Source organism: Telopea speciosissima, chromosome 6 (assembly GCF_018873765.1).
Source record: "Telopea speciosissima isolate NSW1024214 ecotype Mountain lineage chromosome 6, Tspe_v1, whole genome shotgun sequence".
Taxonomy (NCBI): domain Eukaryota; kingdom Viridiplantae; phylum Streptophyta; class Magnoliopsida; order Proteales; family Proteaceae; genus Telopea; species Telopea speciosissima.
Window position 1 is genome coordinate 59,268,592 of NC_057921.1, and position 20,795 is coordinate 59,289,386.

General features: G+C 38.5%; 2 protein-coding genes and 1 long non-coding RNA gene across 5 annotated transcripts in view; 2 read left to right on the forward strand and 1 right to left on the reverse strand.

Annotated features, from left to right (window-relative positions):
• Positions 1–4,463, reverse strand: part of LOC122664572 (DEAD-box ATP-dependent RNA helicase 8-like) — a 25,052-nt gene extending 20,589 nt beyond the window's left edge. The window contains exon 1 of one of the 2 annotated variants that reach the window (XR_006333356.1): positions 3,859–4,462. Coding sequence is in view for 1 of the 2 variants with exons in the window: in XM_043860446.1 (XP_043716381.1) it covers positions 3,859–4,091 (233 nt within the window). In the remaining variant the exon portion in view is untranslated. Of the gene's footprint in view, positions 1–3,858 lie in introns of both variants that reach the window. The other variant, XM_043860446.1, reaches the window with a different exon arrangement.
• Positions 1–12,111, forward strand: part of LOC122664574 — a 12,781-nt gene extending 670 nt beyond the window's left edge. The window contains exons 2-3 of the long non-coding RNA XR_006333357.1: positions 4,556–4,558; positions 11,812–12,111. This is a non-coding gene — a long non-coding RNA (uncharacterized LOC122664574). The remainder of the gene's footprint in view (positions 1–4,555; positions 4,559–11,811) is intronic.
• LOC122664573 (25.3 kDa vesicle transport protein) lies at positions 9,915–11,812 on the forward strand. 2 transcript variants are annotated; one of them, XM_043860448.1, is made up of 5 exons: positions 9,915–10,171; positions 10,278–10,438; positions 10,929–11,060; positions 11,168–11,235; positions 11,670–11,812. In XM_043860448.1, exons 1-5 carry the CDS (start codon positions 9,981–9,983, stop codon positions 11,766–11,768), a joined length of 651 nt encoding a protein of 216 aa, XP_043716383.1. In that variant the 5' UTR covers positions 9,915–9,980; the 3' UTR covers positions 11,769–11,812. The 2 variants fall into 2 exon arrangements, with proteins under 2 accessions (XP_043716383.1, XP_043716382.1); XM_043860447.1 differs by having other exon boundaries at positions 9,917–10,171; positions 10,917–11,060.
• Positions 12,112–20,795: the final 8,684 nt, after the last annotated feature.

Sequence of the window (20,795 nt, forward strand, 5' to 3'; positions counted from 1 at the left end):
CAGTCTTAGTTTATTTCTACATTCCATACTTAGTTTATTTTCAGTCTATTTGTAAACTTAAATTGAACCGGTTCAGACCATGGTTCAACTTAAGTGATTTAATCCTATTGGTTGCTTAGGGATCTTTTTAAGTTGTTTTAGCTTTTAATTTAAGTTGTCCCACCCCTCCACGATTTATGTAGACAGGGTGTTTTAAATTTGTAATACGATTTGGGCCTATGGCCAAATTATAAATAAACAAATCGTGGGAGGCTTCCCACACAATTCAGACTTTAAAAAATAGTTTTCTGCTTGCTGCCATGGCTGCTACTGCCTTGCTCGATTGAGTGTGCCTTGTGAGTAATATCAAGGTGGAGGGACTGGTGGATCTCCAGTTGTCTCCTTGCATCTTGTAGACCGGGAGGATCTGCTACTCATCTCCTTGCATCTTGTAGATCGGGAGGACCTAATTCTGATCTTCTAGCTACTGCCATTGAAGATCTGCTACTACAAGTAAGTAATTTACAGTTTTAGTAATCAACCTCCTCCTTCTAATCCTCTAACCTAATCCCCATCTATCCCTATTATCATCCCCCCATTAAACCCAATCGATCCTTCAGACCCTATACCATCTATAATCTGTCCAGTACAAATCCACCAGTAGAATCACTTCAAATTCACATAACAGCCTTCCTAGATCATCCCCTCCACTCGACCTTAGTTTCAGACCCATCTCAACATTGAAACCCTATCCCCCCTCATCTCCACAAAACCTCAAAACCCTAAATTTCCACCTAGACTAATCCAACCATCAAAGACGAAGTATATGATGTGTAATTTTAGCCACTCTATGATGGATTATGACATGGTAAAAATTGAGGAGAGAGAGTTACCACCAAGTAACTATTTCAAATATCTGGGGTCTATCATACACAAAGAAGGTGATATAGATGATGATGTTTCATAAAGAATTAAAGTGGGATGGATGAAGTGGAGAGGAGCGCCCGGAGTACTGTGTGACCGACACATTCCTTTAAAGCTTAAAGGAAAGTTTTACAGGACTGTGGTCCAACCTGCTGTGATGTATGGGGCAGAATGTTGGGCAGTTAAGAAGTGCCATATAGCGAAGCTATGTGTTACAAAGATGAGGATGTTACGATGGATGTGCAGCAAAACTAAGAAGGATAAAGTGAGGACGGAAGTATTAGAGCCGATGTGGGAGTTGCCCCGATCAGCGACAAGCTCCGAGAACGTCGTTTGAGGTGGTTTGGCCATGTGCAACGGAGGCCTAGGGACGCCCAGGAAGGAGGAGTGACCTGATGCCGATCGAGAGAGCTAAAAGAACTACGGGCAAGCCTAAAATGACCATAGGTGAGGTTGTGAAGAATGACATGCAGAGTCTGGGTCTTGTGCCAAGTATGACCTCAGATAGAGCCTATTGGAGGGCAAGGATCCACGTTGTCGACACTAGGTAGCTGAGATTTTCCTGATTTTCTGGGCTTGCCTCTTTCCTCTTACTCTCATTTTTCATTTTTCTATTTATCACTTTTCTTATCTCATTTCTTCATTTTTATTCTTCATTCCTCTTACTTTACTTACACTTTATGAGGACATCTGTTTTCCCTACGTTGTTTTGCAAGGATCCATGTAGCCAACCCCATTTAGTTGGGATAAGGCTGAGTTGTTGTTGTTATTGTATTGTCTAAAATGGATAGCTCAATATGTCATGAGACCAGCACCGTGATAAACCCTAAATAGCACCTCCATACACAACTTGAAACAAATATAAAAATAATCAGTCTAGAATTATGAGCTCACACATATGAAATACCTTCTCATCCCATTGCATGTCTGGTCAACCCATGCAACAAGAAGTTGGATCTTGGCCAGTTGGCCCACATGGAAATGAGATGTCACTTATGAGGTGAATCAACTTCAGTTGAAGGGGGACCAGACCTAAGAACTAATCTGCCACTGTGCCTGACCTCACCGGCTCACCTCCACTACTATACTCTGAAGACCATTTGTGTGTCCAGCTCAATCTCAACTGTAGTTAGTAAATACATGTATTATACATGTACGTTTAATTCAACAATACGTTTTTTAACATATATATGCATAGATACTGTAAAATACACGGTTTTTATAAGGATGCATATTAAACACATATAGGCATATTATACAACTTCAAACACATAGCTTAAAAAACCAAAAACGAAATCAAAAGTAAACCCCAAAAATCCCGATTTACCTTCACTCATGCCCTTCTTTCTCAGGTTGGTTTAGAACCCTAAAACTCCAAAAACCCCAAATCCTTCAGGCCCCCCTCTTCTTCTCAATTTCATTCTTCCCTTCAAGCAATGGTTGCAGCGGCGATCTCCAAATATTCTGCAACCTGCATTTAGTTTTTTCGTTCCAGTCTCCGATTGCAGCGGCATTTTCATTCCATTCTCCAACTCTCCAGTGGATTCAGTGCCCCCTTGTAAGCATCTCTCTCTCTCTCTCTCTCTCTCTCTCTCTCCATTAACAGCTATATAAGTTACAAGAGGAAAAGAAAACTAATGTTCTTTGATTCCACAAGTCTTGGTGTCTTCAAAATGTAAAGTTAGGCAGAAATGATCGGTATGAACTCCTCTCTTTTTGTACTAAACTGTTTCGATCAGTGGTGACTGCTGGTTAAGATTTCTTCTTCACGATTTGATTGACTAGTGTCGTATGAGCAAAGGTTTTCATTTTTAGAATTGCTACTATTACCCTGCTTTTCAGATTTATTGTTTGGTATTCAACCGTTGCCATCTTAACAGTGTTTTGAAGGATTACCATTTATTTTTCTGATTTTGGTATCACATCCATTGTTTCTTGTGCACAAAAATGATATCACATCCATTGTTGCTTGTGCATTAAACTGTTGTTTTAGTCCATCAAAAATTGGTCCAAGAAGTACTCTCTATTGGATCAATATCTGTTCGGTTTTTAATGAGTAATTTTAGATTTTACTAATTTCTTTATGGGATGTAATAGGGGATTATGTATTCAACTATTATATTGTGTTTATTTCAGTTTTGAGACTTCCTTTTGATAAATCATTTTCTACATGCTATTATTTTGTTTATCAGCTGTATTAAACACATATCATATTGTTAATGTATGCGCTTTATTGCACCAAATTTTTTAAAAGTATTATTGCAGTCTAGTGCTCTGGGTTGCTCTTTTTATTATTATTGTCTAGTCTGTTTAATTGCAGGACGTATCCGTATCCATTCATTGCTGTTCCCGAACTTACTAACTATGATATCAACAGAAATGTGACTGGACCTGGTAAACAACCTACCTTTGCACCTCGACCACTGTATTCTTAATCTCAGCAGCTTCTTCTTTTCAGTGAAAATAGATAACTATAATGGAAGAAAAACTATAAACACCCTTTTATTTTTAGGATTTTCCAATTTCTTCTACAAAGCAGAAATTCTCATTACCTCAATTTGATATGCATTGGATTTATTGTATGACACGATATTACAATTACCTATGTTCATATCTCATGTTATAGTCTTCTTTTCATGGAATCGCGTTTATTTCTGTTCACAAATGTTCTCTTCTGTAAAACAGTAAATAAGTTTTACAGTTACTAACTTGTTAGAGACTTAGAGTTGAAGTAACTGCGTCTCTCTGTGTACCAAGTGTGGAAACATGTCCAACAGTAACTTTCTAGATCAACTAAAAAATCATTTTGAGCTTATACTTCTCTTGCTAGACGCAAGTGATCTGGATGTCACCAAAGTAACTACTTCAACAGGTGGAGCTACTAAAATAAATAAGAATTTCAGAAACAGGAAACAAGTTATAAGTATAAAATGAAAAAGACACGGAAAACAGTACCTAGAATCAACGGCTTCTGACTGCACTGCTTTTTCAACCTCATTATAACTAGAATCGTTTCCCATCGGATTCCGTCTAAGCCATTGTTGTTGCTGAAACTGCTGCTGATTTTGGACAATATTCCTCTGCACGTACTGTTGCTGAGGGTTTCGAGCTTGAAAGTTAGGGTTTGAGTATACATTTCCACCACGACCGTTGCCGATCCCGGGTGGATACCTGCCTCGTGTATTCATCAGAGGAAGAACCGAACGAACCTAACTGAGATTTTCACTTCCAGATCAAAAAAAAAAGAGGAAGATGCAGATATCAAACAAATCGCCGGCAAAGAATCCTCAAATCACCAACAGCACGTCAGATATAGCTAAGATTCAAGAGGGACTTGAATTGAAAAATCTCTGAATTAGGCTTAAATCACGAACCAAAAACGCCATTTTCGAGCCCGAGTGAAAATATTTCTAGCCTCAACTCCTAAGAATTACTCGAGCTGCTGAAACCGATGATCTGAGATTAATGTAACCAACAAAGTTTACAAAAAACTTTAAAAAGGGGGGGAAATTCGCTTTCCACGCAGTGAAGACAACGTCCACTTAAAAGAGGATCAATGTGCCCTAGTTGGAAAGATATTGAAGTTTTAAGGGCGGTTTCTGTTTTCGTAACCGTTTCGAAAGAAACTCGAAGGATGCTCCTTTCTTTGTAGCCTGTAGGGCAACCTTGAGGCTACACAATGTCCTTTATTGCTAAAGGCCCCCGGTATTTTACATAACTTGCGATAGCTCCTTTAACGTTTTCAAATTGTTAAAATGCTACTTTCTGTTTTTTCTCCCTCCCCCTTTTGAAAATGATGGATGAGATTAGGGAGCAAGGTTTCAAAATATGGTATCGGATTGGCCGAGACTTAGGTATTCAAAACCTTTTTTGAATCATTGAATGCGCCTCAACTACAATGGTAATTGCAGTGAATGGTAAATCTATTCCATGGTTTGTTTATTAAGATTGGATTTACCTCCAATCATATTTGTCGTCTATCAAGTGGAAGCTCTCTCATGTTTTTGTGAAACAAAAATCCAATAGTAGATCGTTTGACCAATGACGCTGCTAAAAAATCCATGTCTACTAGCTCTTCGGAATAAAAATAAATACCAAAGTTGAATAAAGATCCTAGAAGTGCTATTATACGATGTAACAATTTTATATATAATTTTGTAAAAAAAAAAATATGTCTTGTGCAAAATAGATAAATGCATCTATTTTTATTAAATTTAAATGTTTTTAGGAAAATCAACTTCAATCTTAATGTGTTAATTTCAAGGATAAAGACCCATATTGTGAAAAGGTACATATGAAAATATGCAATACATGAAATCTGTTTCATATCTAGGGATGGCTCATATTGCGTAGGATGGTTCATATAATCCCATTGGATGCTATATGCGTTTAAAGTTTCTAACAATGTGCAGTTCGGTCATTGAACCTGACATATTAAATAGTGAGGTTATTTTTTATTTGATTTTTATTTTCTATAATGTTACAATAAATGCTATTAGAGATGCCCTATCAGCAGCAGTGGAGTTGGGCTACAAACATCTAAAGGTAGAGTCAGACAGTGAAGAGGTAATTCGGTACATTCTGGATGCAAGTTGAACTACACCAATTGAAGTTGTAGCGATTATTTCAGATGTACAAATGCTAACTTATTCCTTTGTAGAGGTTTCTTTTTCTTGTTTTTTGTTTTTTGTTTTTTGTTTTTTTTTTTATTCTTTCTCTTGTATTCCACAGGTTTTGAATTGTGTAGCAGATACCCTGGCTAGGAAGGCCCTGTCTATCATGTGTAAGACATAATGGTTACTTTCCATTCCGTGGCTTCATGACCTATGTTTGAATGAAGCTATTGGTTTTACACATGGCTTTCCTCAATAAATTCTTCTTTTACCCACACAAAAAAAGAGAAGAAATAGGGAGACTGGTTATGGTTCATCAGGAAGACAGGAAGTACGGGAGGAGATAAATATGGAGAGGAGGAGTTGGTGCAACTTCCGCTAAAAACTCATAGATAGTTTATGGTTTATTTATTGCTTTTGCTCTGTAGTTATGGTAATTCGTTTATTGTTATCACTTCATATAATAGCACTTGCAGGATTGTTTGTCAAATTTGACAATTTTTTTTTATTTGGGGAAAAAAAACCTGAAAGGCAATGTGACCACTGCACCTAATCACAAAGGGACATGAAATGACTGCCCCACCCTACCCCCATTAAAAGTTGAAATTCCCCCCTGTTGATGCTTATGTGCATGCTATCATTTGTCTCGAATTGTTGTAGAGGCCACATTGCCTTTCAAGGATTCCTCTCCCTTTTTATGGTTGGTGTAGCTTCCACTGAAAACTCATAGATAGTTTAAGGTTTATTTATTGCATTGCTCGGTAGTTATGGCAATTCTTTTATTGCTATTAGTTCGTATAATGGCACTTGCATGATCGTTTCTCAACTTTGGCATTTTTTTTTTAATGGAGAAAGAGAGAGCTGCCTGGGTGCGTGTGGTGGAAGCTACACACCAATAACTCCTCTCTATATCTTTGTCTTCTTAACACTATCTCCCCTCATGCCCTTCCTATTGACAAACTATAACTAGTCCCCCTAATTAATGGGTTCTCCATACTGCTAGCTCAAAGAACATGTACCTAGAAAAATAAGCACTACCAGACTTTTATTGTAACAGTATACGAGACAAAATCAAATAAAAAAACAACTTCAATATTTAATGATGGTTTCAGTGGCCAAACTATACAATTTTAGAAACTTTTAACGTATCTAGCATCCAATGGGATTATATGAATTGTACTAAGCAACATGTGTTGAGAGTGACCCAAAATGCCCTGCCCAGATCTCGGCTCGGACGAAGGAGCGATGCGCGCTGGCTAGTGTGCAATAAGGAATTAAAGTTGCACATTCCCTCACAAGGCGTCTTTTGGGGGATTGGTAAGCGTTTAATCCTACAATTGGTATCAGAGTAGGTGGTCGCGAGTTCGAGTCTCCCCGGTGTCATGGGTGCTCTGTTATTGGGCATGCATTTGGGGGGGGAGCGATGCGCGCTGGCTCGGGCGAGAGAAAGTGCAACTTTAATGCTGCCCCGGATCCCGACTCGCGGCGAGAAGGTGCAACTTTAATGCTCGCCGGATCCCACTCAGCTCGGGAGAGAAGGTGCAACTTTAATGCCCTGCCCAGATCCCAGCTCAGGCGAGGGAGCGATGCGCTCTGGCTGGTGTGCAATAAGAAATTAAAGTTGCACCTTCTCTCACAAGAAGTCTTTTAGGGGATTGGCAAGCGCTTAATCCTACAACATGAGGCATCATCATATATCCGCCATTCCACGGTCTTAAAAGTCGGTTAACCTTTTGGGATTGGTGTGTGGTTTGTGTGATTACACTTTCATCAAAAAAAGAAGGGGTGCGTGGGTTTAATCTCACATTGGGTGTGTGAGTGTGGTGTGTGTTGTGTATATCCGCCTTTCTACAGTCCTAAGAGTTGGTCAACCTTTTGGGATTGGTGTGTGATTTGTGTGATTACACTTTCAGTGAAAAAAAACATGAGGCATCCTCATGTATGAAAGAGATTTGTTGTATGTTTCCATTTGTATTTTTTTTACAATGTGTTTCTTTGTCCTTGAAATTATCACATTGAGATTGAAGTCAGTTTTCTTGAAAACTTCTGCAGTTAATTAATACTTGCATTTCATTGTTTTGTATAAAAATTATTTTTTTTCCCGCAAAGTTAAAGTATATATTGCACTTGTGTACCATACCATTTTGTACATAAAATAAAAAATAAATGCCAAAGTTGAGTGTTGGTGAACTAAATGTTAAGAAATGGAAAAAAAATTTTATTATTATCAGTAAATCGATGAGAAAGGTATCTATGAGTTGTCGGTAGAAGCTACACCACCAACTCCTCTCTATATCTTTGTCTTCCTTACACACTCTCCCCTCCTACTTCTCCTATTTACAAACTATAACTAGTCCCCCCAATTACTGGGTTCGGCATTCTACTAGCTCATGGAACATCTACCTAAAAGAACAAAGACTATCAAACATTTTCTTGTAACATAATAGGAGACAAAACCAAATAAAAAAAATAACCTTAATATTCAACATGGTGGTTTCAATGACCAAACTGCACATTGTTAGAAACTTTGAACGCATCTAGTATCCAATGGGATTACATGAACCGTACTATGCAATATGAGGCACCCTGTGAATGAAATGGATTTTCATATAATGCATATTTCCATCTGTAATTTTTTTTACCATGTGCATCTTGGTCCTTGAAATCAGCATATTGAAATTGAAGTCAATTTTTCTGAAAATTTTTTACGTTATCGAAAACTCATGCATTTATCTGTTTTGTATAAACATTATGGGAGAAGGTTGGACATACACCAATCACAAGGCTTGACACAAGATGGCATGGGGGTCTTTTCCAAAGGGGAAGAGAGAGGATGACACATGCTGAACATTATCTATTTTATTCACAAAATTAGGTATATATTCCATTTAAGTACCATACAATTTCGTGCATAAAATTAAAAATAAATGCCGAAGTTGAGTAACAATCATAAAAGTGCTGTTATACGAAGTACAACAGTAAAAGAATTACCATAACCTCCAAGGAAAACAATGGTTGAAAAATGGCTAGTGCATTGGTGCAGTAATTATTAGGCAAAGGAAAAAAAATGATTGTTGACTATCAATAAACGAGAAAAGTATCTATGAGTTATCGATGGAAGCTACACCAACCACTCCAATCTACATCTCTCTCCTCCTAACACTCTCTCATTTCTTGCCCCTCCTATTGACGAACTATTACTAGTCCCCTAATTAGTGGATTCTCCATACTATTAGCTCAGAGAATATCTACCAAAAAACATAAAAAAAACTATCAATCATTTATTGCAACATTATAGAAGACAAAACCAAATAATAAAAAAAAAAAAAAAACTAAGTAATTATTATGACAATTTCAATGACCAAACTGCACAATGTTTAGAAACTTTGACCGCTAGCATGCAAATGAGATTATTGAACTATACTACGCAATATGAGGCATCCCCGTGTATGAAACGGATAAAATGTGCATATTTGTCCTTGAAATTATCACATTGAGATTTAAGTTAATTTTCCTAAAACTTTCGACTTTAATTAAACTTATGCGTTTATCTGTTTTGTATAAACATTATTTATTTTCTTCACAAAATTAGGTATACTATATATTGTACTTGAGTACCATACCATTTTATGTATAAAATAGAAAAAAAAACTCATAAAAAAAAAAAAAAGAGCAACAAGACTTTATTCCCCAAAAAAAGCAAATTAAATGGTATATCTTTTGGATTTTTTACCTTTTTTTTTTGGTGCAAGGATTTTTTAGCTAACAGGCTTACATATGTAGATATCACTTGCAGGGATAGTTGATAAATGTGGGAGATATTTTTGGATTTTGATTGACATTTTGTAGCTAACAGGGTTACATATGTAGAATTGTAGATATCATTTGCAAGATTAGTTAATTAAATGGGGCAGATATTTTGGGATTTTGATTACTTTTTATCACCTCTATGGCCATATACATTTCACTGAAACATAGCCAATAAAGCATTTAAGCTGTAGATAAGCTTGAATCTTGAACAGTACAACCACCAAGAAGAGTAATACAATAATAATTCCCAGAGCCCAATTCCACCCATTAGAGGAACGAGGAAGTCCTGACACTTTTTCCTCAAAGGATAACAGGAAATGAAGATTCCCCTAATAAAAAGTAAGAAATGAGAGAAAAAGATTTGAAGTATCTGAAACAGATGGAAGAGGGATATAGAGGAAATGAAGATTTCCCTTTATTCAATGTTTCAAATCGTGTAGTTTTAAGTATCTGCCGTGGCTTCTCCATCGTTTATCCACCTCCTATGGTTTTCCCTTTTAAGACTCGAGGGATATCTTGGTTACGAAGTTCTCTCACTTGCTTCTCTGTTTCGTTCTTTATAAGCTGTTCTCTTGTCCTGTCTCAAACATTCTGAACTCGCATTGCAAGATAAACCAGAGGAACAGAGGCTCTTTGGTCATTCTTTGTTGTAGAATGGTTAAGCTAACCATAATCGGAAGAGTCAGTGATGGGTTGCCTATTGCCCAAGGCCCTCGTTACGTGAATGAAGAGAATGATAATATGCTGTTCTACAAGCAACAGGGAGAGTTCATACTCAGAGAAATTTCTCGAGGAGTCCTCTCACCTTCAAAGATGTCTATTCGCATTGACCACCATTGCTTCTAGTATCCTTTTTTTCTCTTTCTATTTTACTGTAAACTCCAACATTTTTGTATTCCATACTAATTCCCCATATCCACTGCATTTTCTTTAATTTTGCTGATGCTAAAGCTTTTTGGTTGATAATGGATTCTGCTATAGCACGTTGTGTGAATCCTCGTACCCAAGAAAATTAGTTTTTCAGTATCTGCAGGATTTACAGAGAGAGTTGGAGAAGGTGGAACCCAGAACTGTAGAGACGATTACCAGACCTTATAGCTTCATTAGATTCGGTAATCTTACTTATTTTTGGATGCCATTCCAGTTTATCCTGCTTGTAACTTGTAAACCATATTAGGAAAAAATGGACCGGGCTATGAAAAATAGGAGGATTGAAAAGTGATCAGACTGCGAGGCTTTTACCATTTTCGTTGAGCAAAATCTGGGTCTTCTTGCTAAATGTGGGTGGCACTGATGCTTTTGCGTTTGGCAAAAAGCCCTTGGCCATGTTTACTTGTGGTGGGTGTTAGCTAGTGTAAGCAGTTGGGTCATGGGTGGTCCCTGGAAATCACTAATATTTGGTTCCTCAGGCATACTAGCACAGTCTAAATCAAGCTGCAGTTGTGCATGTTTCGAACAGCGGCTTTAATAATGTGACAGTAGATCAACGTAAACCTGATTCGAGGTCGATATTGACATTGTGAATCTTGAACCTGCCATAAAGATTTTAACATAGTTGTCTTTTATGTGTACTCTACCATGGGTGTGCAGATACTGTGATAGGGAATATTAGGAAACAATATTTAGACACAAGAACGCAAGCAAATCTGTCTAAGCTAAATGCCAATCGTCGACAAGAACTAGATATCATAACAGAAGACTTGTCCAAGATCATTGAAAATAAACGAAATTCAGGTAGAGTTTCTTCTTTGCTTCCATTTTCTTTTTTAAGAGTTCTGCTCATATGCAAGTTGCAGTTTTAAGGTGGTTATCTAACAAAATGTAATTTCCTGTATGGTCAGAGATTTTAGAGAAAGTGTTGTTGAGCTCTGGTAATGAATCTTCCATATGGTGTTCTCCTTGTCTTGAGGTAGGTATATTGGCAATTTATATTGTTGTTCTCCAGTGCTATTCAACTGAGCAAACCAAATTTTAGCATGTTAAAGAGAATGAGAAATGCTTAACTTGTCCTCAGACCATGTGTCCACCATGGGCAATAGTACATCATGACCAAGCTTTGCTTAGCATTATTCCTAAGTAAAGAAATAAGTAAAAAAGGGAATGGGTTTGCTGCCAGGCTGCATGGACCCTGTGCCAGCGTGGGGGCCAATGGGAGCACGCACATGGGCATCCAAGGGGGGGGTGGTCATTTCACTGCCCCATGTGAGAGGACGCAGGGGGACGCTGCTAGGCAGCGTTTTTTCCCCCCAATAAAAAAAAAATAAAATAAAGAGATAATAGCAGAAACTGCAAAAAATAATTTTTTTCCTTCTCTATGCTAATTTGAATTGTTTTCATACACAGGTGGTTGCCTTGAAATGGACACCTATTACCATCATTCTTCTTGTTGCCATTGTCCTCTTGTGGAGCTACATCATCCTCTCAGAGTATGTTGTCGTTTAGTTCATGATATCTCCCCAATCAGAGGAGTTGGGGGGTGGGGGAGATGAATTTTTATTACAAACCTAAGATACTGAAAGATACAACTTTGTGTTTTGGGAGGAAACTTAGAAGATGTGATGTGAAACCTCTAAATCCATGTAGCAAACTGGGGACATACATGAGGTCAACTGATTTGTAAGAAGTGTACTATTCTTGGAATGAAATTCATAGTCAATCGCCAATAAATTCATCTTTATTAGTGCATTAATCAATTATTCTGGATGAGGATACATGGTGGAAGGCATTGTCATCTGCTAGAACTCATGAAAAGGGCTTGTTAATGTTTTTCTTCATTTAAATAACAATACATTGCTTTAAAGTTAAAGTATTGCACCTTCAAAAGAAACCATCCCAAGAAGTCCTGAGAAACGATTGGAATCAGATAAGGGTAAACTGGAGAACAGACCTGAGTTCTATCATTCTCTATCATTATCTGCACCTATCTTCCCTTCTCCAACTGTATTTAGTTGTGTTGCTAGTGCTACTCTCAGATTTTCAATCTTTTCCATCAATGTTGTCAAATCAATAGCTTTAAGGATCCCCTCCTTGAATTCTGCTTCCAATTTGTTTACTGTATCTGGAATTGAGCCCTTAACAATCCCTCCCTCAACTCCTCAATCTTAGCTCTCATTCTCTCAACCCTGCCACGTTATTGCTCTTTCAATCCCTATAGCAATCTCAGCAGTTGTATTCATCAAAATCTTCCCTTCCAAATGACTTGGAAGAATTTTATAACTTTCTCTTACCTACCTCCACAATCTCCAAAGTCCAAATTAGCCGACTTCAGTACTCCCTCAAGCTCTTCCTTTGCCTTTCCACTTCCTCTGCCATACCTTTTATCCAATGGGTTCCCCTTCATTAATCTTTGCTGTGCATTTCTCAACATCTCCATCTTCCCCTTCACATTGGCATTGAGTTTCTGATTAATCTGAGTCCTCAGTCTCTCTCTCCTTTCTACTTGACAAGTAAGATATGCTCCAGGTTGTGATAAGTTATGGTTAAATTACAGGATAAGTTTGTGCACCTTTCCTTTAAGCTGGGGTTAAGAGGCTGATTGGAAATATATCTGATGCATTAGATAAATCCATTTTCAGATCGAAATGAAAGCATTGGTTATTTCCTGATCCAACTCGTTGTTGAGCTTCTTAACTGCTTCATTGGTGATAGGACTTGATGGCCCTTTAGCATTTTGGAAGATCCTTCTTGAAGCTCTTGATCTCTGACTCCATACTAGCAATCATTGATGAATTGTCAATGTCAGAGGGCTTCATGTTCTGTTTACTGGTATACCTTCTTCCTGAATAACTCCAATTGACCGGTATTTGAGCGTACGGTGGTGGAGCAATTTGTCTATATCCATTTTTGCCAACTTCTGGGTTTGACAACAAATTAGTTCTCACTGGCCAATAAGCAAGTAATCAATGACAGGAGGTATGATTGAAAACAATCTCATAGCCCTTACTTAACATTTTGCCCTGAAATGGCAGTTAAAATCTAAAGGTGTTACCTAGTAGGAACACAACATACACCCTTTCCTTTTTACACAGGAACAGAGGAAACATGAACGAACACTTACAATTTTATTGCCCAACTATCCCAATCCCTAAATCTATTGCTCACTTCCCACATTCCCAACCCTAAACTCTCTCTCGCCACTTCCCCATATTCCCCTTCTCTCTTACCCACCTTCCCATCCCCGACTTTCTCGCGCAGCTACCCTAATCCCCAATTCTCTCACTCACCTCTCACACCCCCCACCCCTATCACACCCCACCCCCGATTGTATCACCCAACTATCCCAATCCCTAAATCCCTTGCTCACTGTCCACGCCCCAACCCTAAACTCTCTTGCCCATTCCCCCGTCTCTCTTACCCACCTCTCCATCACTGATTATCTAGCCCAGCTACCCTAATCCCCAATTCTCTTGCTCACCTCTCACACTCCCCTCACCCCAAACTCTCTCTCCCCCACTTCCACCATCCCCGAGTTTCTCGCCCAGCTTTTCCAACCCCCAGTGCTCACGTTTATAACCCCCTTCTCCCGTCTCCCCCATTATCTAACAACTCAAGCAAAAGTGGCTGCTATTTACGGGGTTATCACTGTGGTAAGATTTATTACAACGGACATAGTCTTCCCCATGGTAATAACTATTGGCGCCATAAGTAAGAGACCAGATAAGCATCTGATAACATTGCTACTTTCTTTTTTGACCTACTGTTATCTGAATTATCAACTGTGCTAAATTTCTGGTGCTCGTTGCTGTATATTTTGATCTTGAAAGTGCCTCATCTTGCTTATGTACTTCTCTATGGTTGTGAGGTACTTGCTTTGTGTTGAATTAGTGCTAAAACTTGAGATTTTGATGTGCTATTGTTCTTTGATCGTATTTGGATATGTCACTATATTTTGACACCTATTAGACCGTTTATGGCTGTTATGTTGATACCATTAACCCTTTCATATTTACATATGCACTGTCATCCTTTGATTGCTTTATGTCGTCTATTTATGCAGTGTCAACTACTTGATTGCTTATTTTATTGGTGTTGTGTTAATATCACAAAACCCTTCAGTTATCCTACTGTCTATTCTTATTTCTGGTAGAACCCGTCATATTTCTGTTTGCTATTGAATCCAGCTATTTCCTTTTCTTCGGCCTGATCTGCTGTAGCATTGATAGCATTTTTATTTATGTCATGTTGTACTACTTGCCCCTCATATTGACGATAACCTGAAATACATGTTTACTTCATCATCATTATTTGTTTAGTTTTAAGCACTTGTTTACCATATCTGTGCCTTGCTTTGCTTGATTATGTGCCTTGCTCTGCTTGATTTTGTACCTTACTTACCTTTTGAGAGTGTTTTTTAACGCATTAGGTATGTTCTCTCCTTTCTACCCTTTCGTATATACATTTTTAGTATATATATATATATATTTTTTTTGCCCGGCCCCCTCTAGGGAAACAGGGGCGGGGGTCCAACGAGCACTTGCTGCGGAGGGGGCCCACAAGCACCTGGCCCGCCCCTTCTTCAGTAAAGCCGACCTCTTTTTCACCAGTGCTGACGCAGTGCGCTCTGGTTGTAAAGCGGAAGAAGAGGGAGAATGGGCACAGCCCCACCAGCAGCCCGCGTTTCCGACCCAAAAGGAATTGAAAATGAAACAAGAATCTGTCAAAACTATCCGTCAAAGCGAAAGATCTGATCCAACAGAAATCCCGCATGTTGAACACAACTGATATGCGGCTACGGCTAGGCGATCATATCATGCCATACATGATACATATATATATATATATATATATATATATATATATATATATCTTATAGTGGTGCATCAGGTCGGCAGCCGACACTTTAATACATTCTGCCGATTACCTTTTGCATGGATCCTTTTGTGTTTTGATCTCTTTTCTCTTGATCTCATGTCTTTCCATCCTCATTTTACTAGGGTGTCCCCTGTAAGTGGCGTGCTATGCAGTGAAAAGTAGACGAGGGCAAGTAAGAGGAAACATTTCGGCCTAGAAGCATAGGATTAGATTAGCTTCCTGGAACATTGGATCCTTAACGGATAAGAGTCTGGAGTTGGTAGATGTCATGAGGAGGCGTGGAACAAATATTGCTTGTATCCAAGAGACAAGATGGAAGGGTAACAAAGCTAAGGCGTTGGATGAAATCAAACTTTGCTATTTGGGAGATCATAGTAATAGAAGCGGAGTGGGCATAATTATGGACAAAGATCTAAAGGATGATGTAGTGGAAGTCAGAAGACTGGGAGACAGGATTATATCCATCAAACTGGTATTGGAGAAAAAGGTTGTCAATATTGTTTGCACCCCAAGTAGGTTTGGATGAGAGTAGTAAACGTCAATTTTAGGAACACATGGACGACTTAATGTAGGGTTTGGTTAGGATGAAGCAATTATTATTGGAGGTGACTTGAACGAAAATGTTGGGAGTAATCATAAAGGATATGAGGATGTACATGGCGGTTTCAAGGTTGGGGAGAGGAACAAGGGGGAGACCTCAATCCTAGACTTTGCGGTCGCTTATGATCTTTCCATTGTGAACACTTTCTTTGAAAAAAGAGAGGAGCATTTAGTTACCTATAAAAGTGGGAATCATACCATCAAAATAGACTTCTTCCTAACTAGAAGGGCAGACAGAACGATGTGTAAGGACTGTAAGGTTATCCCTGTAGAGAGCCTAATCACCCAACATAGACTGGTGGTATTAGAGATGTAAATCAGTCCACAGAAGCATAGGAGGAGGGAACCTATGTACCCTAAAATAAGGTGGTGGAGATTAAAAGGGGAGTACCTAAGGACATTTACGGATTTTAAACAAGGAAAGTGGGACTTTGAAGGGGACATCAATGTGATGTGGAAAAAGATGATGACTTGTATCAAGAGGGTTGCCAAGGATGTGCTAGGGGAAGCGAAGGGTAACCATCAGGCCCCTAGAGAGATTTGGTAGTGGAATGATGAGGTCCAAGCAGCCTTTAAGATCAAGAAAGATTGTTTTAAGACATGGCAAAGTACTAAAGAAATAGAGGATAAAAAGAGGATGGCTAGGGAGAAGAAATGTGAGGATCTTTATATCAACCGAAATACAAAAGAAGGGGAAAAAGCTATTTATAAGATAGCTAAGATGAGAAGAAGAAGAGTAGAGATTTTGATTTGGTGAGGTGTATCAAGGGTGATGATGGAAGAGTGTGAGTAAGGGATGAGGACATTGTGAAGAGATGGGATGAGTATATTTGTGACCTACTAAATGGAGATAGGTCAAGTAGAATTGACCCGGACAATTACAATATACAATAACACATCACACGTCATAGATATGTACGAAAGTTTAGTGTGGCGCAAGTTAAAGAAGCCTTAAGAAAGATGAAAGTAGACAGGACAGCGGGCCCATATGAGATCCCAATCGAAGTATGTAAAGTCCTAGGAGGTTGTGGGGTTTATTGGTTAACCAATCTGTTATCAGGATTATGAACACAAGGAAGATGCCAGATGAATGGAGGAGAAGCATTGTAGTCCCGATCTACAAAAACAAATGTGATATCCAAAGCTGCAATAACTATAGAAGCATAAAGCTAATGAGTCACACTATGAAACTTTGGGAGAAGGTTATTGAAGCCCGCTTGAGAAGAGAGAATCTCGGCAAACCAATTTGGCTTTATGTTAGGTAGATCCACAACAGAAGTTATCTACTTATTGAGGAGACTCATGGAAAGATATAGAGATTGCAAGAAGAATCTCCACATGGTCTTTATTGACCTAGGAAAAGCCTATGACCGGGTCCCTAGAGATTAAATCCAACATGTTCAAGGGAAGAGAGAGGTATCGAGTAAATATGTGGATGTAATTACAGATATGCATGAGGGCGTGGTGACTAGGGTGAGATTTGTGGAAGGCCAGGCAGGGAATTACCAATTACAATTGGGTTACATCAAGGATCAGCCTTAAGCTTGTCTATTTGTGCTTATCATGGATGACCTAATCAAGAGCAATCAAGACAAGGTCCCATGGTGTATGCTCTTCGCCGATGATTTTGTTTTGGTGGATGAGACAAAAGCAAGGATCAAGGCTACGCTAGAGCTATGGAGATCAACCTTGGAAACAAAAGGCTTTAAGATTAGTAGAACGAAGATGAAGTATATGATGTGCAATTTTAGTCATACTATTATGGATACTGACATGGTGCGAATTGGGGAAAGGGAGATACCGCAGAGTAACTATTTTAGATATCTGAGGTCAATCATAAATAAAGAAAACGATATAGAGGACAATATTTTACAAAGAATTAAAGTGGGATTGATGAAGTGAAGAGGTGCGTCTGGAGTGTTGTGTGACCAACGTATTCCTTTAAAGCTTAAAGGAAAGTTCTATAGGACTGTTGTACAACCAGCTATGATGTATGGGGTAGAATGTTAGGAAATTAAGAAGTGACATATTGAGAAGTTATGGCAGAGATGAGGATGTTAAGATGGATGTGTGGAAAAGCTAGGAAGGATAAGTACGAAATGAGCGTATTAGAGCTGACTTGGGAGTTGCTCCAATCAATGAAAAGTTCTGAGAGATTTGTCTGAGGTGGTATGACCATATTCAACGAAGGCTTAGGATGCCCTAGTAAGGAGTAGTATGATCCCGATTGAAGAAGGCTAAAGAGCTAGAGGCAGGCCTAAAATGACCATAGGAGAAGTTGTGAGGAAGGACATGCTAGGTCTTATACCAAGTATGACCTCGGATAGAGCCTATTGGAGGGCAAGGATCCATGTAGTAGACCCCATTTGGCAGAGATTCCCCTGACTTGCTGGGTTGTGCCTCTTTCCTCTTACTTTCATCTTTCATTTTCCATATTTCATTAGCCATTATCAAAGTCCCCATTGTTGGTGACCAAATTCCCTGCTAAAATATTGGCATCTTGAAGAACTATAATTTCATAAACATACTCGATGTTTCAAAAATGTATATTTCAACAGAATTTTACTTGTTTATAATTCACAAGGAAAGCAAAAAAGCTAATAGAACAAGCACCTGCTTCAAGTCAAAAAGTGATTTCTTGTAGATGTGGATGAGATTTCAATAGATTGACCCATAGAAGAGGTTTGACTAAATATCCTGTGCACAAATTTAATAAATAATACAAGGAACTGCCGAGTAACTAAGAAGAGCAGATGCACAGGGAATGTTGAGAATCAAATTATCAAATACATAAAACATTTTTACCTTCGCATCTATAATGATGATAAGCCTTGTTTGTTGGGAAGTCCAAACAACATCAGTATGCGCTCCACCAAGAGGTCTCCGCAATTAATGATATGACTACATAGATAAAAGCAGAATTGAGATAATAATACAACAACACCTCAGCCTTATCCCAACTAAATGGGGTTGGCTACATGGATCCTCGCAAACACTGAAAAAATAAAAATAGAAGTAAAAGAAAAGGGCACAATATCGTCAGCAACAACTCAGCAATATCCTACCTAAATGAGATCGGCTACATGGATCCTTGCCCTCCAATCAACTCTTTTCGAAGTCATGCTTGAGACCAGGCCTAAACTATGCTTTTCTTTCCTCACTACTTCTCCTAGGGTCATTTTAGGTCTGCCCCTAGCTCTTTTAGATTCTTCAATCTGAATCAAACCACTCCTCCATATTGGTGCATCCCAAGGCCTCCGTTGAACATGACCATGCCACCTCAAACAACTTTCATGGAGCTTATCCTGTACCAGGGCAACTCCCAAATCAGCTCTATATGGTTGTTAAATATGTATATGTATCTCGATTAGAATACTCCTTATTCTAATCCTTGTCCTATTATAATTAAAGTCAGTCTAGGGTTAGTCCTAGTCCTAGTTTATTTTCCAAGTGTAATTTTGTTTCCTAGTTTTGATTCCTAGTAGGATTAGGAATCCTTCTATGTAATTCTGGTTTAATATAAATAAAGACATTGGGGGGGGGGGAGATTGATAGTTCGATCTAAGCTCTCTAGTCAGTCCCCTTTTCTCTCCCATCACTCTCGGTTCTCTGGTCTTATATGAGTGATAATTTAGTCACTTGGAAAAGCAAGAAACAAACTATTGTTACTAGATCGAGTGCTGAGGCTGAGTGTCGGGAACATACTACAATTGAATTAATGTGACTAAAATCATTGCTTCAGGAGTTGGGGTTTCCAATCACTCAACCTATGAAGATGTTTTTTGATAATCAAGCCGCTAATTATATTGCAAGCAATCGAGTGTTTCATGAGAAGACAAAGCACATTGAAGTTGATTGTCACTTTGTGAGGGATGCATGATGCTGTTATGAAAGAGTTGGTTTCTACTCCGTTTGTTTCGACTACTAATCAACTTGGTGATATGTTTACCAAACCTCTGTTTGGTCCTGCATTTCAAAAAGGTTGTTCCAAGCTGGTCCTAGGTGATTTGGATGCTCCAACTTGAGGGAGAGTGTTAAATATGTATAGGTATCTTGATTAGAATATTCCTTATTCTAATCGAGATACCTGTCCTATTGTAATTAAAGTCAGTCTAGGGCTAGTCCTAGTCCTAGTTTATTTTTCAAGTGTAATTATGTTTCCTAGTTTTGATTCCTAGTAGGATTAGGAATCCTTCTATGTAATTCTGGTTTAATATAAATGAAGACATTTGGGGGGGGGGGGGGCTGCTAGTTCGATCTAAGCTCTCTGGTAAGTCCCCCTTTCTCTCCCATCCCTCTCGGTTCTCTGTTTTTACCATTCTAACATTTTTACAATGGTTATTCCTTACTTTATTCTTCCTGGTTTTGCCACACATACATCTCAACATCCTCATTTTTGCCACAGTTAGTTTATCTATATGCCGCTTCTTAACTACCCATCATTCCATCCCATATATCATAGCTAGTCATACAACTGTCCTATAGAATTTTCCTTTAAGCTTTAAAGGAGTACGTCGATCACACAATACTCCGAACACATCATCCATCCCACTTTAATTTTCTGTGGCACATCATCCTCTGTCACCTTCTTAGCTTATGATTGACCCTAGATATCTAATATAATCACTTCAAGGTATTTCTCTCTCCTCAATCTTCACCATTTCGTTATCCGTCTTAGTGTCGCTAAAGTTACATACCATATACTCCGTCTTTGTTTTACTTATCTTAAAACCTCTTGATTCCAAGGTTGATCTCCATAACTCCAACTTAGTGCTAATCCCTTCTTTTGTCTCATCTACGAAACCGTATCTTGAATGATAATAAGTGCTGATATTGCTCAGACATCTCATCATAAGTTTTACAATACACCCTGGTCAAGAAACAACAAATTTGTTTCTCAAAACTTGTCACCTGAGCTCAGTATGTGAAGTCAGTCAACTTAGTCGGCACCAAGCACAGGTTCCCAAGAAAGGAGATGTTTTTAAGCCCTTTTGAAAAGATTAATGAATAGGACCAATTTTGGGATGAACTTTGACCTATCAAACACCTTCACAATCT